Consider the following 20029-nt stretch of genomic DNA (forward strand, 5'->3'; position numbering starts at 1 on the left):
TTTGACTGTGGGTTTGGCTACGTGGTTGGCCTATACCAGTTCCCAGCCTAGACCTCAAGAATTTCCATCTGTTCTTTTATACTACCACCATAGCCAGAGGTAAACAGGTTCAAATTAGTCAGCTATCTTAGGAGAGTCAGATATGCCTGGGACAGAGCTAGCCACCCAGGCCCAGCTACAGGGGACCCACATGTGTGAGAATTAAATATTGCTGCATGCCTCTGAATGTTTGGTGATGCTGTTAGGAAGTATTATTGTACATGAGTTGACCTGCACTTCAGCAAACATGAAATCCCAGAAGCGTTTGGAACAATGGCATTCTCCTAAGACAAATGGCTCTTATAAAGAAGGTGATGATTTGGTAAAAAGTGATTTGTACAGAATTACTTTGCAGAATATGCATGCATTCATGCATGCATGTATATATACATGTATACATGTATATGTACCTGGGTGGATATATATACATATATATATGTATATATATCATCAAGTGCTGCATGTATATACACACATGTAGATGTGCATATCTGTAAGGATGTATATATGTGTGTGCATATATTATATGTGTGCACACATACATGTGTGCATATACACACATATGTATATATGTGTGTATGTATATGTGTGTATATATACACATATATATCTATCAAGTGCTTACCAATGGGTATGTGGACTAGTTATCTGAAACACAAAATAATCAGCACGTATTCTTTGGAATAAAATAAAAATTTCAGAATGGCAGATGGCTCACTGGGTAAAGATGGTTGCCGTCAAGCCTGTGACAGCCTGAGTTTGATCCTTGAGACCCAGATGGTGAAAGGAAAGGAAATGAGAGAATCACAAAGAATCAAATCTTCCTCTGGCCTTCACATGTATGCCCTGGCATGTTCATGCAAACACACACACACACACACACACACACAAATATAAAAAAATAAAGTTTCATTTAAAAGTCTAGAAAATAATTGGTTGATTATTTTATTATGATATTTCTGTTCATCAGAGATGATATATGTCCTATTTTTTTGGTTTTTGGCTCTTTTCTCTTCTGAGACAGGGTTTCTCTCTGTAGCTTTGTAGACCAGGATAGCCTCAAACTCACAGAGAACCCACTGCCTCTGCCTCACAAGGGCTGTACCACCACTGCCCAGCATGTCCTATTTTATAAGTAAAAATCACTTCATTAAAGATTGTGATAGTTTGTCACAGAATCACTTTGGTGGTCAAGGAAGCAAAGAAAAGGAATAAATGATTCCAAATCATAAAAAGCTTACACATATATCTCAGCCCATGTCAATTCAACATCTACGGACAGTCAATTATATAAAAAAGATCACAAGTTTGGTGACATGGTTTGAATCTTATCCTTCAGTTAGGTGCCTGAGAAATACCTATGGGTTTCTCTTATTAGTAATTCCCCTTTTTCTTTCTAGTAAATAACTTCCAACTTCCTACATTTCTTTGCCTTTTTTGCACCTAAATGTGGCCATGTGCACAAGCTTTGTTTGATTTAACAGAATTGTAAGTAGAAATGCCAGGTAAACTTTGGATTATGTTTTCATAAGGAATTGAATGCCCTGCACTTTCCCTTCCTCCTTTTCAAGGGCAGGAACACATTCCAATTACATGGACACTGGTGATGATGAAGCCATGTGTGAGAAGAAAATTAGATGAACTGAGAGAATATTGATTGGTGACCCCCCACCCAGGCCACCAGGACTCTTAGGACAGAACTACTTGTCTCAGCCTCTAGATTCCAGATGCATTTGTTACTTACACTGTAGTCTGAACCAATAATCCTGTGACTCTGGACAGCCTCAATGTTTTGAGTTTTAGTTTTTTTTTTTCATATATTAAATAAAGATTGAAAATACCCATTTAAACAGATTATGGTACGGATTACATTAAGAAAAATGCTTGTCACTAGATAGTAAGTACAACACATAATAAGTACAAAACTCAGCCCATCACACGTGCTTCCCAAATGCCCTCTCACCATGGAGAAACAATACACTTCGCTTTTACTAGAAGGGAGTCTAACTGAATCTTGATCATTTTTAGGGCTGCTCTAAAGCTACTTGAAACTTGCTCATCATTCTTAGAGCCAATGACATCCAAAGCATCTCATCTGAAAGTTAAGGTGGTTCATTTCCTGACTGGGATAGTTTGGGGATGATGCAAGTGAAGCTTAAGGGTGCTCCTTCAGCAGGAGTGGCATGGCATAAGAGAGGAGAGTGTGTTTCAGACTTTAATGTAATCACTTGCAGGCCCGTGGACATGTGGATTCTGATTTGGTAGATTTGAAAGGGGCCTGAGAGTCTAGATGTGATTCTCACAGGCTCCCATTAATTATGCATGTGGCCTGACTGAAGAGTCTAAACTGGAAAAGCATGAGATGAGAGGCCTGGAGCCAGTTAGGAGGCTACTGGGGTAAATCTGGGATGAGAATGAAATGGACCTATACTAAAATTAAAGAAAACAAACAAAACCCCAAACTAGGATCTTTATAGTCTATGTGTAGCAACTAGGTGCAAAGCCAAAAGGATATAATCAAATAGCAAGAAATAGTACTATATTTTGAATGTTACACAATCCTTTTTTTTATGGACTACAGACGTTAAGAAATAGAAAAAATAATATTCTAATACTTGATGGAGCATTACCTTTGAATCTAAGCTGTCTGACCCTTGCTACACTGTCTGTAACCTTAGGAATAAGGTCCCCAGCCTGAGCAGAGGGGACAGTGTATTCTAGAAGGACTTCCTCGAAGGCAGTCACAGGGTTTGGACAGGCCACTGATTAAAATGCTCTGTCTTGGAGCAGAATTTCAGATGAAATATCACAAAGCTAATCTGTGTGCAGTTAGCAAGAGGCATTGAGATAACACATGTCCGATGGAGCCAGTTTCCTTTTGGGGAGTGGGAGAGGGGGACTTCCAGACTGATGGATGAGAGGGCTATCTCCACCATGAAATATCAAGAAAGTCCATCACAGTTTTTGCTACAGTTAGATATTTCATGGGTGAGTTAGGCTGGATGCTGACAGCCTGAAGTGGATTTCTAAGTGATGACGTGGTGGTCCTCAGCAACCTGTAGCAGGTGGCACTGAACCGAGCCTTGGCCCTGTCAGGTTCAACATCTTTACTGAGATAGGTGAGGATGTTGCTGCTGTATTCGATCACACCCTTTAACAAACATGGAGCCCAACAGGAAAGAAATCCACAGAAACTGCTACTGCAACACACCTTCCACTTTCTAAAGGAGACAAAAGGTATTAAAATAAGTGAGTGAGGCAAGACAGGCGATGATGCCTGCTATGCAGGGGGAAAGCAGCAAAGAGCATAGGTAGTGGATTGTGATCAGGGAGCTGGTCGGTTTTAAACACAAGACCAGTAAAGAGGCTGAAGGGATGCAGAGTGGAGAGGAGGTAACCAAAGACAAATACAGAGAGGAGTTTAAACATTAGGCCAGACAACTATGATATCCAAATGAATCTCAATTTGGCTAAAATGTATATTTTAGTAAAAGGTGAAAGACTTATGTTGAGATGATGTAACCAGAAAATCCTACACAGCTTGCAGGATAAAATTTCATTGTAATAACTATCAGGTCTTCTTTTTTGGGTACAGAGCACGCAGTTGTCAGTTACCAAGTAGGAGAGATCTGGCATTCAGAAAACAGACCAGGAATGTTAGTCAGATGAATCAGCTGTGAGATGTGGCTCAAAAACCTAGTGTGGTCTCAGGTTGTAAGCTCAGCATCAGCAATGGGGAGGTTGTGTCAGCAAACCACACCTAATGAATGCAGTGTGTATGGATAGCAGCCAAAATCCAAAAGGCAAACTGACAACCAGGAGGACACCTAGAGGAGAACAAACACAGGTGGTTAAGTGTCCAAACAAACACGGAGATGCAGTTATGACGGTCGGAGGCTGAGGTGAAGGCCCACATTACTTTTGAGTTTTCCTGTGTATGTTTCACACAGACCAGTAAGGGGAAATAAAAAATCACTTTTCAGCCCCACAGGTGTCAGGGAGGATAGTTATGCATGCTGTATTTCTTTGTAAACATGCAGCAAAGATGCTTTTCTCAAGCCGGGTGGTGGTGGCACACTCCTTTAATCCCAGCACTTGGGAGGCAGAGGCAGGCAGATCTCTGTGAGTTCAAGGCCAGCCTGATCTACAAAGTGATTTCTAGTACAGCCAGGATGGTTACACAGTGAAACCCTTAAAAAAACAAAAAAAAAAAAAAAAAAAAAAAAAGAAGAAGAAGAAGAAGAAGATTCCTCTCTCTTAAAAAATGACCCAGTATCCCATACCTTTGCTCCTTTGGCCATCCAAACCATAAGCTAGTACCTGTGTGTGTGTGTGTGTGTGTGTGTGTGTGTGTGTGTGTGTGTGTGTGATATAGATTTTGGATATCTCCCACTACTGTTCTCAACCATATTTTTTGAGACAGTGTTTCATTTTGGATGACTGCCTGGTCATCAGGCCCCAGGATCCTCCTATTGCTGAAGCCTGCCTCAGAGAACTGGGGTTACAGGTACATGCTGCCATGCCTGGCTTTCTGTAGTGGTTCTAGGCATCTGAACTCAGGCAGTTGTATTTCCATAGCAAATATTTTACCCACTAGGCCACCACCCTCAGCAGAAACTGTCCTCTGAAGCAAACAGCTTTACAGCTATAAGTCTGGCTGTTCTGTTTCAGAGGTCCAGCGTTCTCCTGTGTTTGGAGTGTTCTAGTGTGTCCGTGTGTGCTGTCATCAAGTGTTGCAGTATCTTCTCCAACACGGATTCCTGCATACTAATAAAACCCTGAATCCCTATCCCATGCAGTCTTGCATGCAGTATGTGAAGTGGGCTCTGCCCTTGAGGGCTCTGAAGTCTATACTTGCAATGCCAAATGGTGACCTCCAATTTGGCACACAAAGACCAATCTATTTCTCTGGGGGGTAAAGTACCAGCTGAGGTAAAATACATAATATTAAATAAGGGCATTCTCTCCCTACAGTAAGGTTATTGCATGATTCAAGACAGGAAAAATAAGAGGGGTGTGTGTGTGTGTGTGTGTGTGTGTGTGTGTGTGTTACTGGACAGGGGCTCTGTGTGGTGGCCTCAGTTGTTCATGGCTTCCACACAGACATTCTTCCTTCTGCCTTCCATCTTTGAATGTCCAAACTTTTCATCCCCCACTGTTATTTAAAAAATAAATAAATAAATGAAGGCTGGAGAGATGGCTCAGCGGTTAAAAGCACTGACTGCTCTTCCAGAGGTCCTGAGTTCAATTCCCAGCAACCACAAGGTGGCTCATAACTATCAGTAATGAGATCTGGTGCCCTCTTCTGGCATGCAGGTGTACATGCAGGCAGAGCACTTATATACATAATAAATAAATAAATAAATGAAATGTTATTTTATTTCATGTGTATGGGTGTTTTGCCTATCTGTATGTCTCTTTACCATGGTGTGTGTGGTGCGTACAGAGCCCAGAAGAGGGTGTTGGGGTCCCTGGAACTGGAGTTGTAAATATCCATGTAGGTAATGGGAACAGCTGAGCCAGTGCTCATTGCTGTTGTATACACTGTGATTACAGGCACCACATCTACAGTACTGGATGGCTCCCACATCTAGTATGCTCTAGATACAAAACAAGATCTCTGCAGCACAAGATTGAATGAATAAAACTACAAAGTGGTCACTTGCCAGAGCTCCACTGACTTGTATCTATTTACAAACTTACCTGTTGCTTCTCCCCCAGTTAGGGGACTTGAAAAATATCAATAGAAAAGAGCAGGCTACCTCATCAATTCCTGCCAAGAGACTCAGCTTGGTCAGGACCCAAAGTCAAGCCATTGGTTCCAGCTTGCTATAGCATCATATGTTTTTCCTGGCCTGATCTGACTTCTAAGAGGCTCAAAAGTGGAAAAGGAGTCATAGGACAGACGGCGCTGGGCCCAGGAGACCTTCTCCAGGGTGATGACACCTTCCAGGAATAGTGCCCATGTCTTCTGTTCTGTCACAGGTGTGCCATCATCTGGAGCAGGCCAGCCTGGCCCTCTTCCATGGTTGGCCAGGGCAGACAATGGGTAGCAGGACCTTGGAGTATTGGGTACAGGATATTCTGGAGGCTGCTTGTGGAGAGATCTGGTCCTGGCAGGCTCCATCAGTTCCTGCAATACAGGCCAACCTTGGGAAACAGTGAGTCTTGTCTTTGTGGCTAGGAAAGCAAGTTTGAATAGGCAGCCATGCACGGAGGCAGGCTGGCACCAGTCCTTCCACTTTCTCTTCCCCAACTCCCATGCCAGGAACGTTTCTTTTAACCCTGGTGATGCACACTTCCTCTTTTCTCTTTTCTTCCTCTTCTCACCCACACCCCAGAGCTCACAATGGTGGAGGGTGAAGGCCAGAGTGAAAGGGGCTGGCTGAGTTAAAGTGTACACAAAACATTTTCCTCCAGCGGGCGCAGGTGGTTGGTTGGGTTGGCTTTATGCTGTCTGTTGGACGATGACAATGTAGTGTGTTCAGCTAAGGAAACAGTGTCGAGAAGCGACTGAGAGCCAGCTCAGCAGTAACACCTTGTACCCCCACCCACGCTTTCCTGTCCTGCTAGCTTTCTTAATTTTCTCAGTCTTTCCGTTGATCAGCAAGATTATGTAGTTGTTGATGACTTGAACTGTGATATGCTCGTTGGATGCATCTGATCCTTTCATTTGTATGCATGGTCCTACTAAGGTGCTGTTGAGAAACCTGTGGACTCTGTCTTTCAACATGGACCCCATTATCTCATTTCATCTGGAGTCTGGGCTAATAAAATCCAAGACTAAGTTAAACAATCCTTTCTTCTAGGTCTGCCAAGTGACTGTGACAACAATCCCACATGCCAGGACTTTTCCTCCTTCTTGAAGACTTAGAAAAAGGTTCCCTCAAAAGCTAGGAAGCCCAGGAAGGGAGCTTCTTAGCCTTGCATCAATAATCCAAGAGGTTTTTTTTTGATAACCCCAAGTCTTATCCCTTCCCCAGGTTGAGCTGAGTCCTCCAAGCTACGGGACAGGAAGGTCGGAAATGCTTCAGACAGGAAGGTCTGTTACTGCAAGGATGAGGGGTTTAAAGCATACCCAGAGAACCTCATAGGAATTCTCTGTCATTGTGTTGAAGTGACTACAGGAAAGGCGGTGGGGGCAGCTGCTGTGTATATCTGGATCTTACTCTGATTAGAATCTGCTTCATCACTAGGAAAATCACTCTCCACAGAACACAGAAACCTCAACACCAATGCTGCAGCCATGAGAGGCAAGCCAGGAATGAGTTCAATGCATTTAAGCTGTCTTTTCAAAGTAGAGGGGCACAGGAAATGGCAGGCTGGAAAATGGAATGTGTTTCAGCAAGTATGAAGTTATTAGTTTATTTCTAGTTGGCCAGCTCCTCTTCTTCTATAGGCATTCAGTAACAGAAAGTAAACTGGTCTAAATCCCTATGAAATGTAATTTTAGGTTCTAGGAGGAACCCCCTAGCAGGTTTGCACCTGAGGCCATGTCTCAGAATACTACGTTGTTCTTGGATAGCACCTCTCTAGTGTCTGTTTCCAAAGTGTTTTCTTCTAACATACTGGATTCTGGAAGTATTATCTAGAAGAGATCATGTTCTTTGAGGAAAACAGTTTCCTCAGGTCAGTGGGATGCCCACTTAGTAAATTATAGGACGGGGCCAGAGTGAGATTTTCAACTCACTACTTTTCCCTCAATATTTCATTATTATACATTTCAAGTACATAACAACATTGAGAACTTTAAAAATGACTACCTATTAACCAGTCACCTTGCTTTGCAACTAACATTTATTATCTTTGCTTTGGTTACACCATAGTCACCTATCAAAGGCATTAGTTACATCTCAAAGTAAATTGCAGACATTAGCTTATTTTTGCCTAAATACTTTCACATGCATATAAGGAAATATAAGATTAAGATTTGTCTATATGTGTTATCAACCATGTTGGGTTTTTTAAGTGTACATTATGTGACTTGAAAGTATTAGTGATTCTCCCCAATACAACAGAATTAGAGAGAATGCGGTGACATGTGCTGTTATACAAACTCAACCAGTGCAGCTATGGATCTTTAATCTTTCAATAGCAGCATGTTTTGCTGAGACATACTCTACACACAAGGTTATTGTTAATATAGGCATTTAATCTGTAGATTTCCCTTGGAATACCACTTCAACTATATCATGTAAGTTTTGGTATATTATACTCTGTTTCCATTTTCTCATTGACACTTATTCTTTGGTCTGTTGTCTATTTCTGAGTATGTTTTTATGTGTTTTAAACTTGTAAGAATTTCATAATTCTCTTGATTTCTACTGTTACTGGTTACTAACTTCATTCAAGATTTCAGTTCTTTTACATGTTTTATACCCCCATCTACAGTGTATGCTCCATTCATCCTTCAGAGGAAAGGGCATCTGCTACGTCTGTGATCCATAGACACTTGCTGAGAATTCTGCTAAGTTCACAGCATCCTTCAAATCTTCTGTTTCTTTGCTGAAATCCTGCTTAAGTGACCTCTCCATAATTGAAAATGGAATATGCAAACCTCCTAATATTACTGTTGAATTATCAATAGATTTTTCCCTCCAAATTTGTTTTTGTTTCACATGTTCTTCTGGGGCTTAGTTCTTTATATGTACATATATTAGTTATAGCTAAGTATTCCTGATGGAGAGAACTTTTTTAATTCAAATTTTTTCATACAATATATTTTGATGTTTTCCTCTTCCCTCAGCACCTTCCGGATCCCGCCCATCTCCCTCTCCACTGAATTTTATGTTTTCTCTCTTTCAAAAAACAAAACACAACAAAACAAAAAAATATCAAGGTCAATTATCCTTGGAATGGAGCCTGTCCTGGAGTTGGTTGATATACCCAGTGACATTCCATTGAAGAAAACTTATTTTCCCTTTGTCCCCAGGTATCAATTGCAAATAACTTCTTGGTTAGGGGTGGAACCCTATCTATTCCCCCTTTAAGCTAGGTGTGGTGGTTCACACCTTTAATAAACAGAAGGTTCATGATTTGAGGCTAGCCTGTGCTGTATATTGAGGCCCTGTCTCAAACATTAACAACAACAACATGTCCTGTTTCTGGTCACAGTTTTTGTTTTGTTTGTTTTATGGTTTATTTTCTGTGATATTCACATCTTTTCCCCCTCTCCTTTAAAATTTTTAGTATAGTATATAATGTTTAATCTTTGTACTTTTAACCTTTTTGTGTCTGTCTATAGGAATCACACTTTAGAATCAAAGACACAAATTGGTTGAAAGTACAACCAATTTCAACTTACGAGTAAGTATGAACAATTTCATTGTCATCTGCAGTGGGGGATTGCACTTTGTTGCAATATTTTTGTAGGGGACAGTTTCAATGACCAAGAACCACTCTATTTCTCTGCATTACAGGAGGAAAAATTAAACTGACCAAATAAGCAAGACACCAGAAAAACAGAAGCACCAGTACATGGAGCACACATTCTGGACACCCAGTTAGGCAGGCCTGACCTCCCAGGTCCTCTACAGACCCACAGGAAGCAGAGCTGGATCCTCCAGTCCAGGCTTGCTAGAAAACACGGCCAAGGGGAGGCAGCTCCAGCATCAAGGGTCACAGAGGAAAGCTGTGGTTGAGTGATTATTATGGTAAAAGGATGCCAGGAACTCAGAGGGTGTGTCTTGAATTCTGAAGCACACATCCCTATTACATCATGCTTGGGCCACATGGGACTTTCTTTAGTCTCACAGGAATTGATTCAAGGAAGGCAACATGTTTCTGTGTAAAGAGGCTGAAATCTGGACTCGACACATCCAAAAGCAGCTGGTCAAGTGGGACTGGCTTGTGTAATGTACCACATCCCTGGCTGTGCTGTGATGGGTGGAGGACCAATGTAAGGAGTCAACGTGTTCATTCTTCAGATGAATTCCTTTTACCACAGCATTATTATTGCTCCATAAAGCCCTCCTCCAGTGAGAAAAGGTCAAAGGACAAGAAGGGAACAATAGACAGAGTTCAGAGGGAAGCAAGGAGGGAAGGAGGGAGACTGAGAGGGAAAGAGAAAGGGAAATAGAGAGAGAGAGAAAGAGAGAGAGAGAGGGAGGGAGGCAGGCAGAGAGAGAGAGAAAGAGAGAGAGAGAGAGAGAGAGAGAGAGAGAGAGAGAGAGAGAGAGAGAGAGAACATTCTTTCTCTATAAGATGGAGGAGAGCTGGAATTTTATTCCAATGTAGTCAGCATAACTAGAAACCTATCTGTTTAGAGTTTTGTATTTTTAATGAGATTGTGTCCAAATCTCATGCTATATACAAGCACAGAGTAACTTATTCATTGTTATGGGAAACTCACAGTACCTTTAGCCCACAGAACTAGATCCCCATGCTGAAATAATTCAAGAAAGGGGGATCTGCAGGAGAAGGCCTGAGAAGGAGCCCAGAAGAGCTCCATAGGACCTGACTGGATGTGTACTGAATTACCACACTGGGAAACCACCAGATTGCCATCGGGCAGCTTGCTCCCAGCACCATAACTCTTGGCAGAGTTTGGATAATCAGTGCCGAAAGCTAATGTTAATTAAGTTCTCTTCCTGTATGTCCAGGCAGGGCTAGGGCATGTAATCCTCATATCATCCTTAACAGATAAGTAGTATTATCCTCATTTTACCGATGGGGAAATTGGCATTGGTTAAACAAGTCTACTGATCAGCAGAGGGGAAGGACTGGCTCTTTATGCCTAGGACATTACTTATGGAGCCCATCAGCCACTTATTAGATCTGACTTGAGGGGTGCTAGGAGGTGTTCATTCACCCTCTCCCCCACCAATGACCATGATGTCAGCACTTTTCATTAGAATGCTACATTTAAACTGTGCAAACCGACATCCCACCCAGTTAATTCACACATACCACTAGCAGATATGTTCTCTTGAGTCAATAGATTCCCTTGCCTGGAACATAAAGCCTTGAAACTGGGAATCAAAATGAGCCAGGCAATGGTGGCACACAAATTTAATAGGGGGTAGGGGTCAGGGGTAGGAACAGGCTTTAGGCACTTCATTGTTTTGAGTTTGGATGTCTTTGGTCACCCGTAGTTTCCTGAGCTATCCCCTTGATGATAGAGTTTTTTTGTCCAACCTGGTCCCACAGCCGTTTAGCCCCAAATAAACACACGGACTTATATTAATTAAAAATTATAAACTGTTTGGCCAATGGCTCAGGTTTCTTATTGGCTAGCTTTCTCTTATGTATTAACTCACAACTATTAATCTATGTATTTCTACATGGCCTTATCTTACCAGAGAATTACTCTATATTGCCTAATTCTCTTCCCACACCTCATAGGCATTGCATTTTGCTTCCCATTTTAGAACAAGCAAGCAAAAACCTCATCTCCCTTACTCAGGTAGGGAAAAGTCAAGTTGAAGGGAGTGAGAACTCTGCCATATTCGGTCAGTAGTCAAGCTAGGATATTCAATTTGCTCTTGCCAGAGCTTTCCTGTGGAGCAGGCCGACTCTAGCAGAGTGCACTGACAGCTCTCAGGCCACAATGAAAATACAAGACCTAAAAAGGGCAGACACACTTTGCAATTATATAAACCCATATTTACAAGAAGTATAAGCAATGGTTACTTAGAACTGAGTGACTTATTTAATGTTATATTCATTCAACAAATATTTACTGAGTACCTCCTATGTCCCAGGTACTGAGCTAGACATTAGGGAAAACAAAGATGAATATGATGCTGCCTCTGCCCATAAGCAGTCAAAAGGCCTAGCTTTGAAGTAACCCAGAAGGCCTCGGGAATCCAGAGATGACACATGCTTTAAAAAAACACTGGCTTCTTGTTTCCTTGCATAGGGTGAGTCTAGGGATTCAGTGGCTTATATGCCTGCACTTCTGGTCTTTTCAGAGTAATATGAAGAATATATCAAAGACGCCCTGGTAGTGTGTATTGACTGTATATCTAAATAATATCAAAGTCACACAAGCAAGGCCCTTGCATGGGAAGCAAAAGTTGATGGATTACCATGTTTATTTTGTTGTTGTTTGTTTTGAGATGGGGGTCTCTCTATGTAGCCTTGGTTGTCCTGGAACTATATTGCAGACCAGACTGGACATGAACTCACATGAGATCTGCCTGCTTCTGTTTTCCAAATGCTGGGATTAAAGGTGTGTACACCACGATGCCCAGCCAGATTACCATGTTTTTAACAGTGTGAGTACCACCATGGGCTCCCCTGCATTGATTTCACACCCTTCAGCAGGACCTTCCCCTTGAGGGCTGACTTGTTGCCCCAGTGCCCCACTTTTTCCTCTCTTGATCATCCCTAAATCTGATCCTGTGTGATAAATACTGGGATGCTACCTTTACTTGGATGGTTTGCTCTCTAAATTCTGAATGTGGTCTGTTAGAGTCCATCTCTGAGGCTTCACTCAGCCTCAGGCTATTTGCTTTTAGGAGATCTTGACTACAGCACAATTTGTGGGCTGTTGCTCAGCTTGCCATTCTGGTTATAATACTGAAATTCTGCCATTTCATTTGGCAAATAGTTGATACCTCTAGTCTATAAATGTCCCATTGCAGCCTCAGCCCTAGAACTGTCTGACACAATCCAGCAGTAGTGTGTATGTATGAGGTGACACCAGAATCCACCCTTCTTTCTCCAGGTCCTGACATCTGTTCTGAATGACCCCTTCCTAAGAAGTCACTCATGTTCTCACTATCTTCCTGCCCCTCCCACTGTATTATGGTCAGTGGTTCCGAGACTTACTCTGGCCAGACTTTGAAAATGATATTTTATTCATCTTTGCCTTTTCCATAACCTAGCCTGGTGGATGGCTAGTAAGTATCGACTTGCTGTATGACCTCATTTCCCAAACCATTACTAGTTTCATCTTTTTAATTGATGCTACTTTTGAACTGGAAAGAATATTTTACACCCCATCATTCATTGATGATTAAGTGAAGCCAACTCAGAAAAGGCTGTATTTCTCTAGTGGAAGCAATGACATCAAGGATTTTCAACAAGTTTAATATGTGACAAAGAAGCCAGGGACAGAATGGTTAAGTAAAATTCCAGGATAATTTTTAAATTGCTTTTAAGTCAGTATGTTTTTAAATATTTTATTTATTTACTTAAAAAGTGTATGTATATGAGTGTTTTGCCTGTATGGGAACTAAACCTGGGTCTTCTGCAAGAGCAGCATGTGCTCTTACATTCCGAGCCTTCTCTCCAGCCTCTGAAGTCAGTATTTTTAACTCACTCTTCGTCTGAACCTCTGCAGAGAGCTGGCAAGGCTGCCTGATTTAGGTTTCCGGCCTTTTCCCTTGCTACTGTGGTTGGGGCATAAAGAAAGGCCGACGGGAAAACAGGAAGAAGAGTAAATGCACAGGGGGAGGAGAGGCAAAGAAATGACACAGTTTGGAAAAAGACCGACCTGGAGGATCAGAGCTTGTCTCTGCCCAGTGGGAGGATAGAATCATCAATTCAATGATAACATTTTCAATACCAGATCCAGATCTAGAGCAGAAGTGGAGGTGGGGGACAGTGTGGACAACCTTATAAATGTTTCTTTCCAGGGTACAGTCCTGTATCTCTTTTTTCCTTTTTTTCTGGATGGACTTCTTAGTCATTCCAACAGGATTCCTTTCATATTGTGGTGAAGATGATCCCCAGTAGCTCCATGCTTGCATAATTCTACCAACTTAGCCATCCTTGTTCAGCTATGTCTTGGGTTTACTTTAATTGGCTTAGTTTGTGCTAACCAATTACTGCAAACCAATCTCTGTAGAAAAGGAATGTGATCCTTTTACTGGTCAGATGTGGAGCCAGTGGTTCAAGCAGCCCTGCCTAGACACACAGGTTGAAAATTGAAGAAGGGTGTTTCCTTACAGAAAAGACATGGCACTCACATTTAAAAAAAGGGCAAAAGGTCAGGAACAAGAAAAATGCCAGGTACTTCTTGCATTATTTATGTAGCAAGACAACCTACAGGCAAAATGTGTCTCTGGGAGTTCAACTCCTTTTTCTACTACTTTCTAGTTTTCACTTTAGGACAGATCTTCATCTTGCAGCCCATTTCCACATTTGTAAGTTGAGGGTCATGGTACCCACTTGCAAATGTTATTACAAGGATATGCCCCCACAGTTTGTATATGTCTGACATAAAACTAGCAGGTGTTATTGTTGATATCTGATGGGGAATGTACTGTATATGTTCATCTTATTGATTATTGAATAAAGTACTTGTTTGGCCAATGAGACAGCAAGTTAGATGGGACTGGGAGTCAAAGAGGATTCTGGGAAATGTAGTAGAGAAGTGGTGATCAAGGCAGGAAGTGACATAGCAAGGAGACTCATATTTAAGCAAGGAGAAACAGGAAGTGTCCCCTCTTCCCCTTTGCCTCCTCCAGCGGCAGGATGTGAGCCACCAGCAAGAAAGGGCACCAGCAAAAGACATCCTCTATAAGATAAGTCTTATAAAATATATAGATTTATGATAATTAAGACTGAGCTAACAGACGAGAATCCTAGTTATTGGCCAAGCAGCTTTGTACCTAATATGTCTCTGTGTTATTTTGTCCATTCACGCGGTGGGCAGAACTCAGGCGGCTGGCAGAGACCACCCACATGGTGGTGGGGCTCGGGTGGCTTTGGTGGAAAGATTTCTCGTAACAGATGTCACTGTTTCTTAGGGATAGCGATAGAAAGTACAAAGACAGGAGTGGAAATGACCAGGAAAAAAAGTTGCAGTGCTTTAATTCTGATGCCAGATGCTCTAGGGTCTACTGGCACCTGAATCCTTGTCTCCAATTCCTAACCCTTCCTAGTCTGACACCACTCTGCTACATGCATTTGATAGGATGGATGGTTCCATTATAAGTCAGCCACCTTCTCTACACTTGTCTGTGACTTGACAAAAGTCTCTACTTCAGGTTTCTCGAATGACATTGCCTGAAAATGGCTCATGTCCATTATAACTTAAAGTGGGTAATTAAGAAGACTAACTTCAATTACTTTATTATCTCTGGCCTGGTGTTACAGGCCAAAGGAGGCAGGGATTCAGGAAGGTCAGTTAACACTCAGACATTTTGTGGAACTGAGTCTTAAGTTGGGGATTACTAAGAACCATGGTCACCAGCGATTCTGCCACCAAGTTTCTTCATGTATGAATAGGGAGGTGGGGCTATGGGTACTTACCTTACAAAATGTGATGATTTGGGTGGATTATCCATGTGTGTCATTTTAATACCTCACAAGTGTCTACTTGCTGACCCTTACCAAGTGAGAGACCCATTCTTTCTGAAGGAAGGGGGTGTTCAAGGGATCTGGCCAATCTTCTAGGTAGAGCAATATGTAACGGGGGAGAGAAAACTCTGAAGCCTCTTAGCTCAAAGTATCCCTTTGTGATAGGCTTGTGGGCCATCCTTAAAGGCTATTAGTAGAGTGTAACTGTGGGAACACATCCTGTACTCCTTTGCTGTTACCCAGCTCTGGACTTCATAAACAGCCATGAGAAGAAAAATTAGCCAAAGTTCAATTGCGTATCAAAGAAACCCACGGAGCCAGAGAGCTCTCCCAGGACCCACACAGCTGCTTTGTCTACTGCCAAGCCATGGCCCTAATGCATGGATATGCCTGTCAGCCAAGAGCCAAAGCCACAAAGCTCTACCAATCCAGTTAGCCTTGGCATTCTGATATACCAAGGGATCTATTATTTGGGTTGTTGTCTCATTGTCAAGGGTAAAGACAGAAATACCAACCCCATCCGTAAACCAGGGTACTAAAATCACTACCATTCTCTCCCTACCCCCTACTGTGAGAACAGGCCTATTGCCTTGTGTGATAGAATGGAAAAATAACCAGTTTTCCCCACTGGTTGATTCCTGATCTCTTTGTGGTCATCCTTTCCTGTGAGCCTGACTTGGATCGTCCAGTTTCTATAGCCGCATGTGGAATAGCCCTGGGTCCCATGCCAGGAGTGGGGTCTATCAGTCTGTCTAGAAAGGGAAACAGTCCTATGGTTCAAGTGTTCCTTCTACCTCAGAATACAGAAAAGGGACTCAAAGTTCTTTCTATCAGCAAGATCTGCTTGTTTCTTCAAATGGCGTCCCAAGTCTAGTGACTTCAACTTTCCTCTCTAGAAGTCCTGATGCTTTGCGCTCTGACTGTGCCTCCACTTGGAATGCTGAAGTTACAGACGATAGCTTGTCACCCCTAGCTTAGTTTATTTTTTGCAAGTCTACCAGTGTTTATTGGGCATTTGTTCTGTGTCAGGCACTGGGATTCCACTTAAAAGTCAGGGGCAAAGGGAGCCAGAGAAAGCTCCTTTTGTGTGTGTGTGTGTGTGTGTGTGTGTGTGTGTGTGTGTGTGTGTGTGTGTGTGTGTGTGGTTGACAAGAGTGTAGGGGAACAGAATCACTAAGGCTAGGCCATGGGGTCAACATTGAAAAGTTCTAGGAAAGACAACATACGGCAAATTCTCAGTCAGAACATAAAATTATAAATAAAGAACAAATTATGAGTGTCTGTGGATTGCCGGAATGTTCTAAATCCATCCTACTAAAAGTGTGTTTATTCTTAGAAGCACAAAACTTAAAAATTAATTTTAAGTACAAACTTTTTTTTTTGACAGGGAAATGCAATCTTTATAAAGTGACTTATCCAGAGCCGGGCAAAGATTACTGTACAGTGGCCAGGCTGGAGGCTGATACCTCAGAATTCCCACTTTGTATGCTGCCATCAGACCACCCCGCCATCTAAAACCAATGCCATGTCTTGGATTTGAGCATTTGAAAAGAGAAAGAAAGAAATGTGACAGGTCACAGTTTCACATTCTCCAGCTTTCTGATTCCTCGCAAATTCACACAAAGCTCATTTGTCACCCTCCTCTTGTTCTGTCAGCATCCGAGTCTGTTTGGTCATCGTCGTGTAAGTGGTGAAAACTTAAAACTATGCTGATATGTCCTGCATGTGGAAACCACTCCCAGGTTCTTTCTGCCCTGAAACATCCAGGCGCCCATGTATAGGCTCGTATAATCTGTTCACTCATACGCATATCCAACACCATTAAACACCCCTTTGAAAAACAGTGTACTATGTACTGACTTGCTGGGAAGCCACAGGCTGAGTTCTCAGTCACCAGCCAAGGAGAGATGGGATCCAACCCATCCCTAGCCCACAGGAAAAAATGCTTTCAACCACAGAGCTGGCTGCAAAAATATTCTTTTTGTAGGAAACAAAATGTTTCCAGCCTTGGGATTTTTTTCCCCCTTTCATTGCTATTGAGTAGGAAAGGAAAATGCTTAAGCAAGAGGCCAAGTAAACATCTGAGAAAACCAAAACCAGGTTCCTCTGCTGGAGAGTGCAACAGGCCGTGAGTGAGCAGTTTACTGGGTGAGGCCCAGTCCATGGGCAGCTCTGGGCCAATACTAACTTGGGCAGTCCTTCACCTGTTTATGGCCTTGGTTTGATCCTATTTCACTGTAGCTCCATTTACTAAGCAGACATAGACAAGTTGCTTTACTTGTCCAAGCCTCAGTCTAATATCAAGTGTGACCACTAACAACAGCATGTGTTACTAAAGATGTGAGCAGAGGCTATAGCTCATGGTGGTGAATGTTTACATAAGGCCCTAAGTTTGATCTTGAGTACAAAAAAAAAAAAAAGAGGAGGAGATGATGATGACACACATGAAAGTTATGGGGTCTGGGGAGATGGCTCAGTGGGTAAAGAGCTCACTGTGTAAGAGTGAGGACATAAGTTAGTATCTGCAGCACAGATGTAAACAGCTGGCTCATGCAGTAGTGTGAGTGTGTGTCTACAATTCTAGTGTCTGGGAAACAGAGATAGAAATCCATGGGGCTACTAGTCAGTGAGTTTCAGGTTCAGTGAGAGGCCTTGTCTAAAAACCTAAGGTGGAAAGTGATTGAGAACGACATCTGGAAGTGACCGCTGACCTCCATAGGCACATATACACCATACTTAGTACACACGCACGTGCGCGTGTGCGCACACGCGGACACACACACACACACACACACACACACACACACACACAGAGTCACACAATGCCCAGTACACAGTTGGCACATAAGTGTGATTTATTAAGATAGGTTCAGTAACTCATATAGGTCACTAGAGAACTATTTTCGTAGACCACTAGAACCCAAAGGTTCTTCAGAGATGACTACTCTAACTCCTGTATTATACAGATGAGGAAGCGGTTCTGGAGAGATGAAAAGGTCTGATGAAGTCATCCAGGGGGCAGAAGGCTTGCAGACAGGAAGCAAACAGTGAAGAGAGCTAAAGTCACTGCCATCACAGAATATACATAAGCTATCTGCCAACAGTGGATCTCAGACTTTGTGTACCTAAAAGCCACCCAGGAATGTAGAAATTCTGATTTTTATTGGGGGGGCACACCTTCACATTTGCTGGACAGGCTCAGGAGTGTGAGATGCCACATGCTGTTCAGACCTGTCCAGAAACATCACACAAAGAAGTCATCAGTCAAAAAAAACAGCTGGACCATATATGGCTCCGTACAAATAAGCCATGTGGTGAGTTCCTGAAGATAGTGAAAAATATTTATTTGTATAAAACATTGTATAGGATAGGAGGTAGAATGGGATGTGGCATCCTCGTTGTAGAACCAGAAAAATGCAATCACTTTCAAGACCATTTCTCTCTCTTACAGAAGAGTAATTCAGAACCAGGGAGATAGATCAGTGACAAAGGATACATACTGCTTTTGCAGAGGAACTGAGGTCAGTTACCAGCACCCACACTGGACAGCTCACAATATCTCTAAATCCTGCTCCGGGGGTCTGGTGCCCTCTTCTGGATTCTGTAGATACTGTACAATATGCACAAACCCATACACAGATACACATGCACACATAATTAAAAATAAACTTCTGTAAAAATTCAGAAGAAGCTATGACTCTCTGTTATAGAAGAGTTATCTGTCCGAGATCACATATCTCATTAGAGACAAAGCAGAAAATTAATTTTAAACTATCACCCTTTTGGCAATGAGAAATCTTTTTTCCCTATGGTACTTAGAGATGAGGACAGTGCCTTTTGGATGTACACTTCATTTTAGAATCAACGAATGAATCTTAATTTTTGAAAGAATTTGAAAGGCTATGGCAACTTTCAGTATACTCAAATGCTCCCTTGACACCTATGGGGCTGAGTCATGCTGTAGGATCCCTTGCAGGCTAAGGAAGAAAATGTGACATGTGGAGGGATGCTCTCTCAGCCTGAACACATGGGGGTGGGCCTAGGCCCTACCCAGGATGATATGACAGACTTTGGGGATCCCCCATGGAGGGCCTCACCCTCCCTGGGGAGCAAAGGGGAGAGGGAGCAGGGATTGACATGTGAAGCCGGCTTGTTTCTAATTTGAACTAATAAAAAAAAGTTAAAAAAACCACAATATCACATGATGCTGTGCAGAGAAATCAGGAATCACAGTTCTATCTATACACTTCACCTGCTTCCTTTCATTAGGACTCTAGTCTTTAATAGCCATATTAAGTATCCTGGTTAGCAGTTACTGTGTTAAAGACTATGTGAACTTTCTAAGGAAAATCTAATTAAATGAGTAAGGAATTGGGATTCAAGTCATTTCTAAAAAGATGGTGTTTTCAGCTATTACTTGAAGTGACAGAGATATGAAAATACCTTAGAACTTTCTCATATTTTTCCCCAGAGTAGAATGGTGATTTCCTTGTTTATGATTTGAAAAACGTTTTTTAAAATTATGTTTTATATATATATGGGTGTTTTGTCTTCATGCATGTCTGTGCACCACATACATGCAGTGTCCATACAGGCCAGAAGAGGGCATTGGATTCCTGGAGTTGGAGTTACATATGGGCCCTGAGAATTGAACCTGAGGCTTCTGGAAGAGCAGCCAGTGCTCTTATCTGCTGAGTCATCTTCCTAACCACTAATGTTTTTTCTCAATGTTGTATGT

General features: G+C 42.1%; 1 protein-coding gene across 8 annotated transcripts in view; it reads right to left on the reverse strand.

The window, feature by feature from the left end:
* The window catches only part of Rad51b (RAD51 paralog B), a 521906-nt gene that overhangs the window by 12774 nt on the left and 489103 nt on the right, over positions 1-20029 (reverse strand). For 2 of the 8 annotated variants that reach the window (XM_027418380.2, XM_027418381.2), the window contains exon 11: positions 5763-6527. The exons of 3 other annotated variants lie outside the window; for them this stretch is intronic. In XM_027418380.2, coding sequence (XP_027274181.1) covers positions 6384-6527 — 144 coding nt within the window. In that variant the 3' untranslated portion in view covers positions 5763-6383. Of the gene's footprint in view, positions 1-3654; positions 3867-5742; positions 6528-20029 lie in introns of those variants that run through there. 3 more of the 8 variants (XM_035445265.1, XM_027418387.2, XM_027418386.2) reach the window with 3 other exon arrangements.

This window comes from Cricetulus griseus, chromosome 5, assembly GCF_003668045.3.
Source record: "Cricetulus griseus strain 17A/GY chromosome 5, alternate assembly CriGri-PICRH-1.0, whole genome shotgun sequence".
NCBI classification, from domain to species: Eukaryota; Metazoa; Chordata; class Mammalia; order Rodentia; family Cricetidae; genus Cricetulus; species Cricetulus griseus.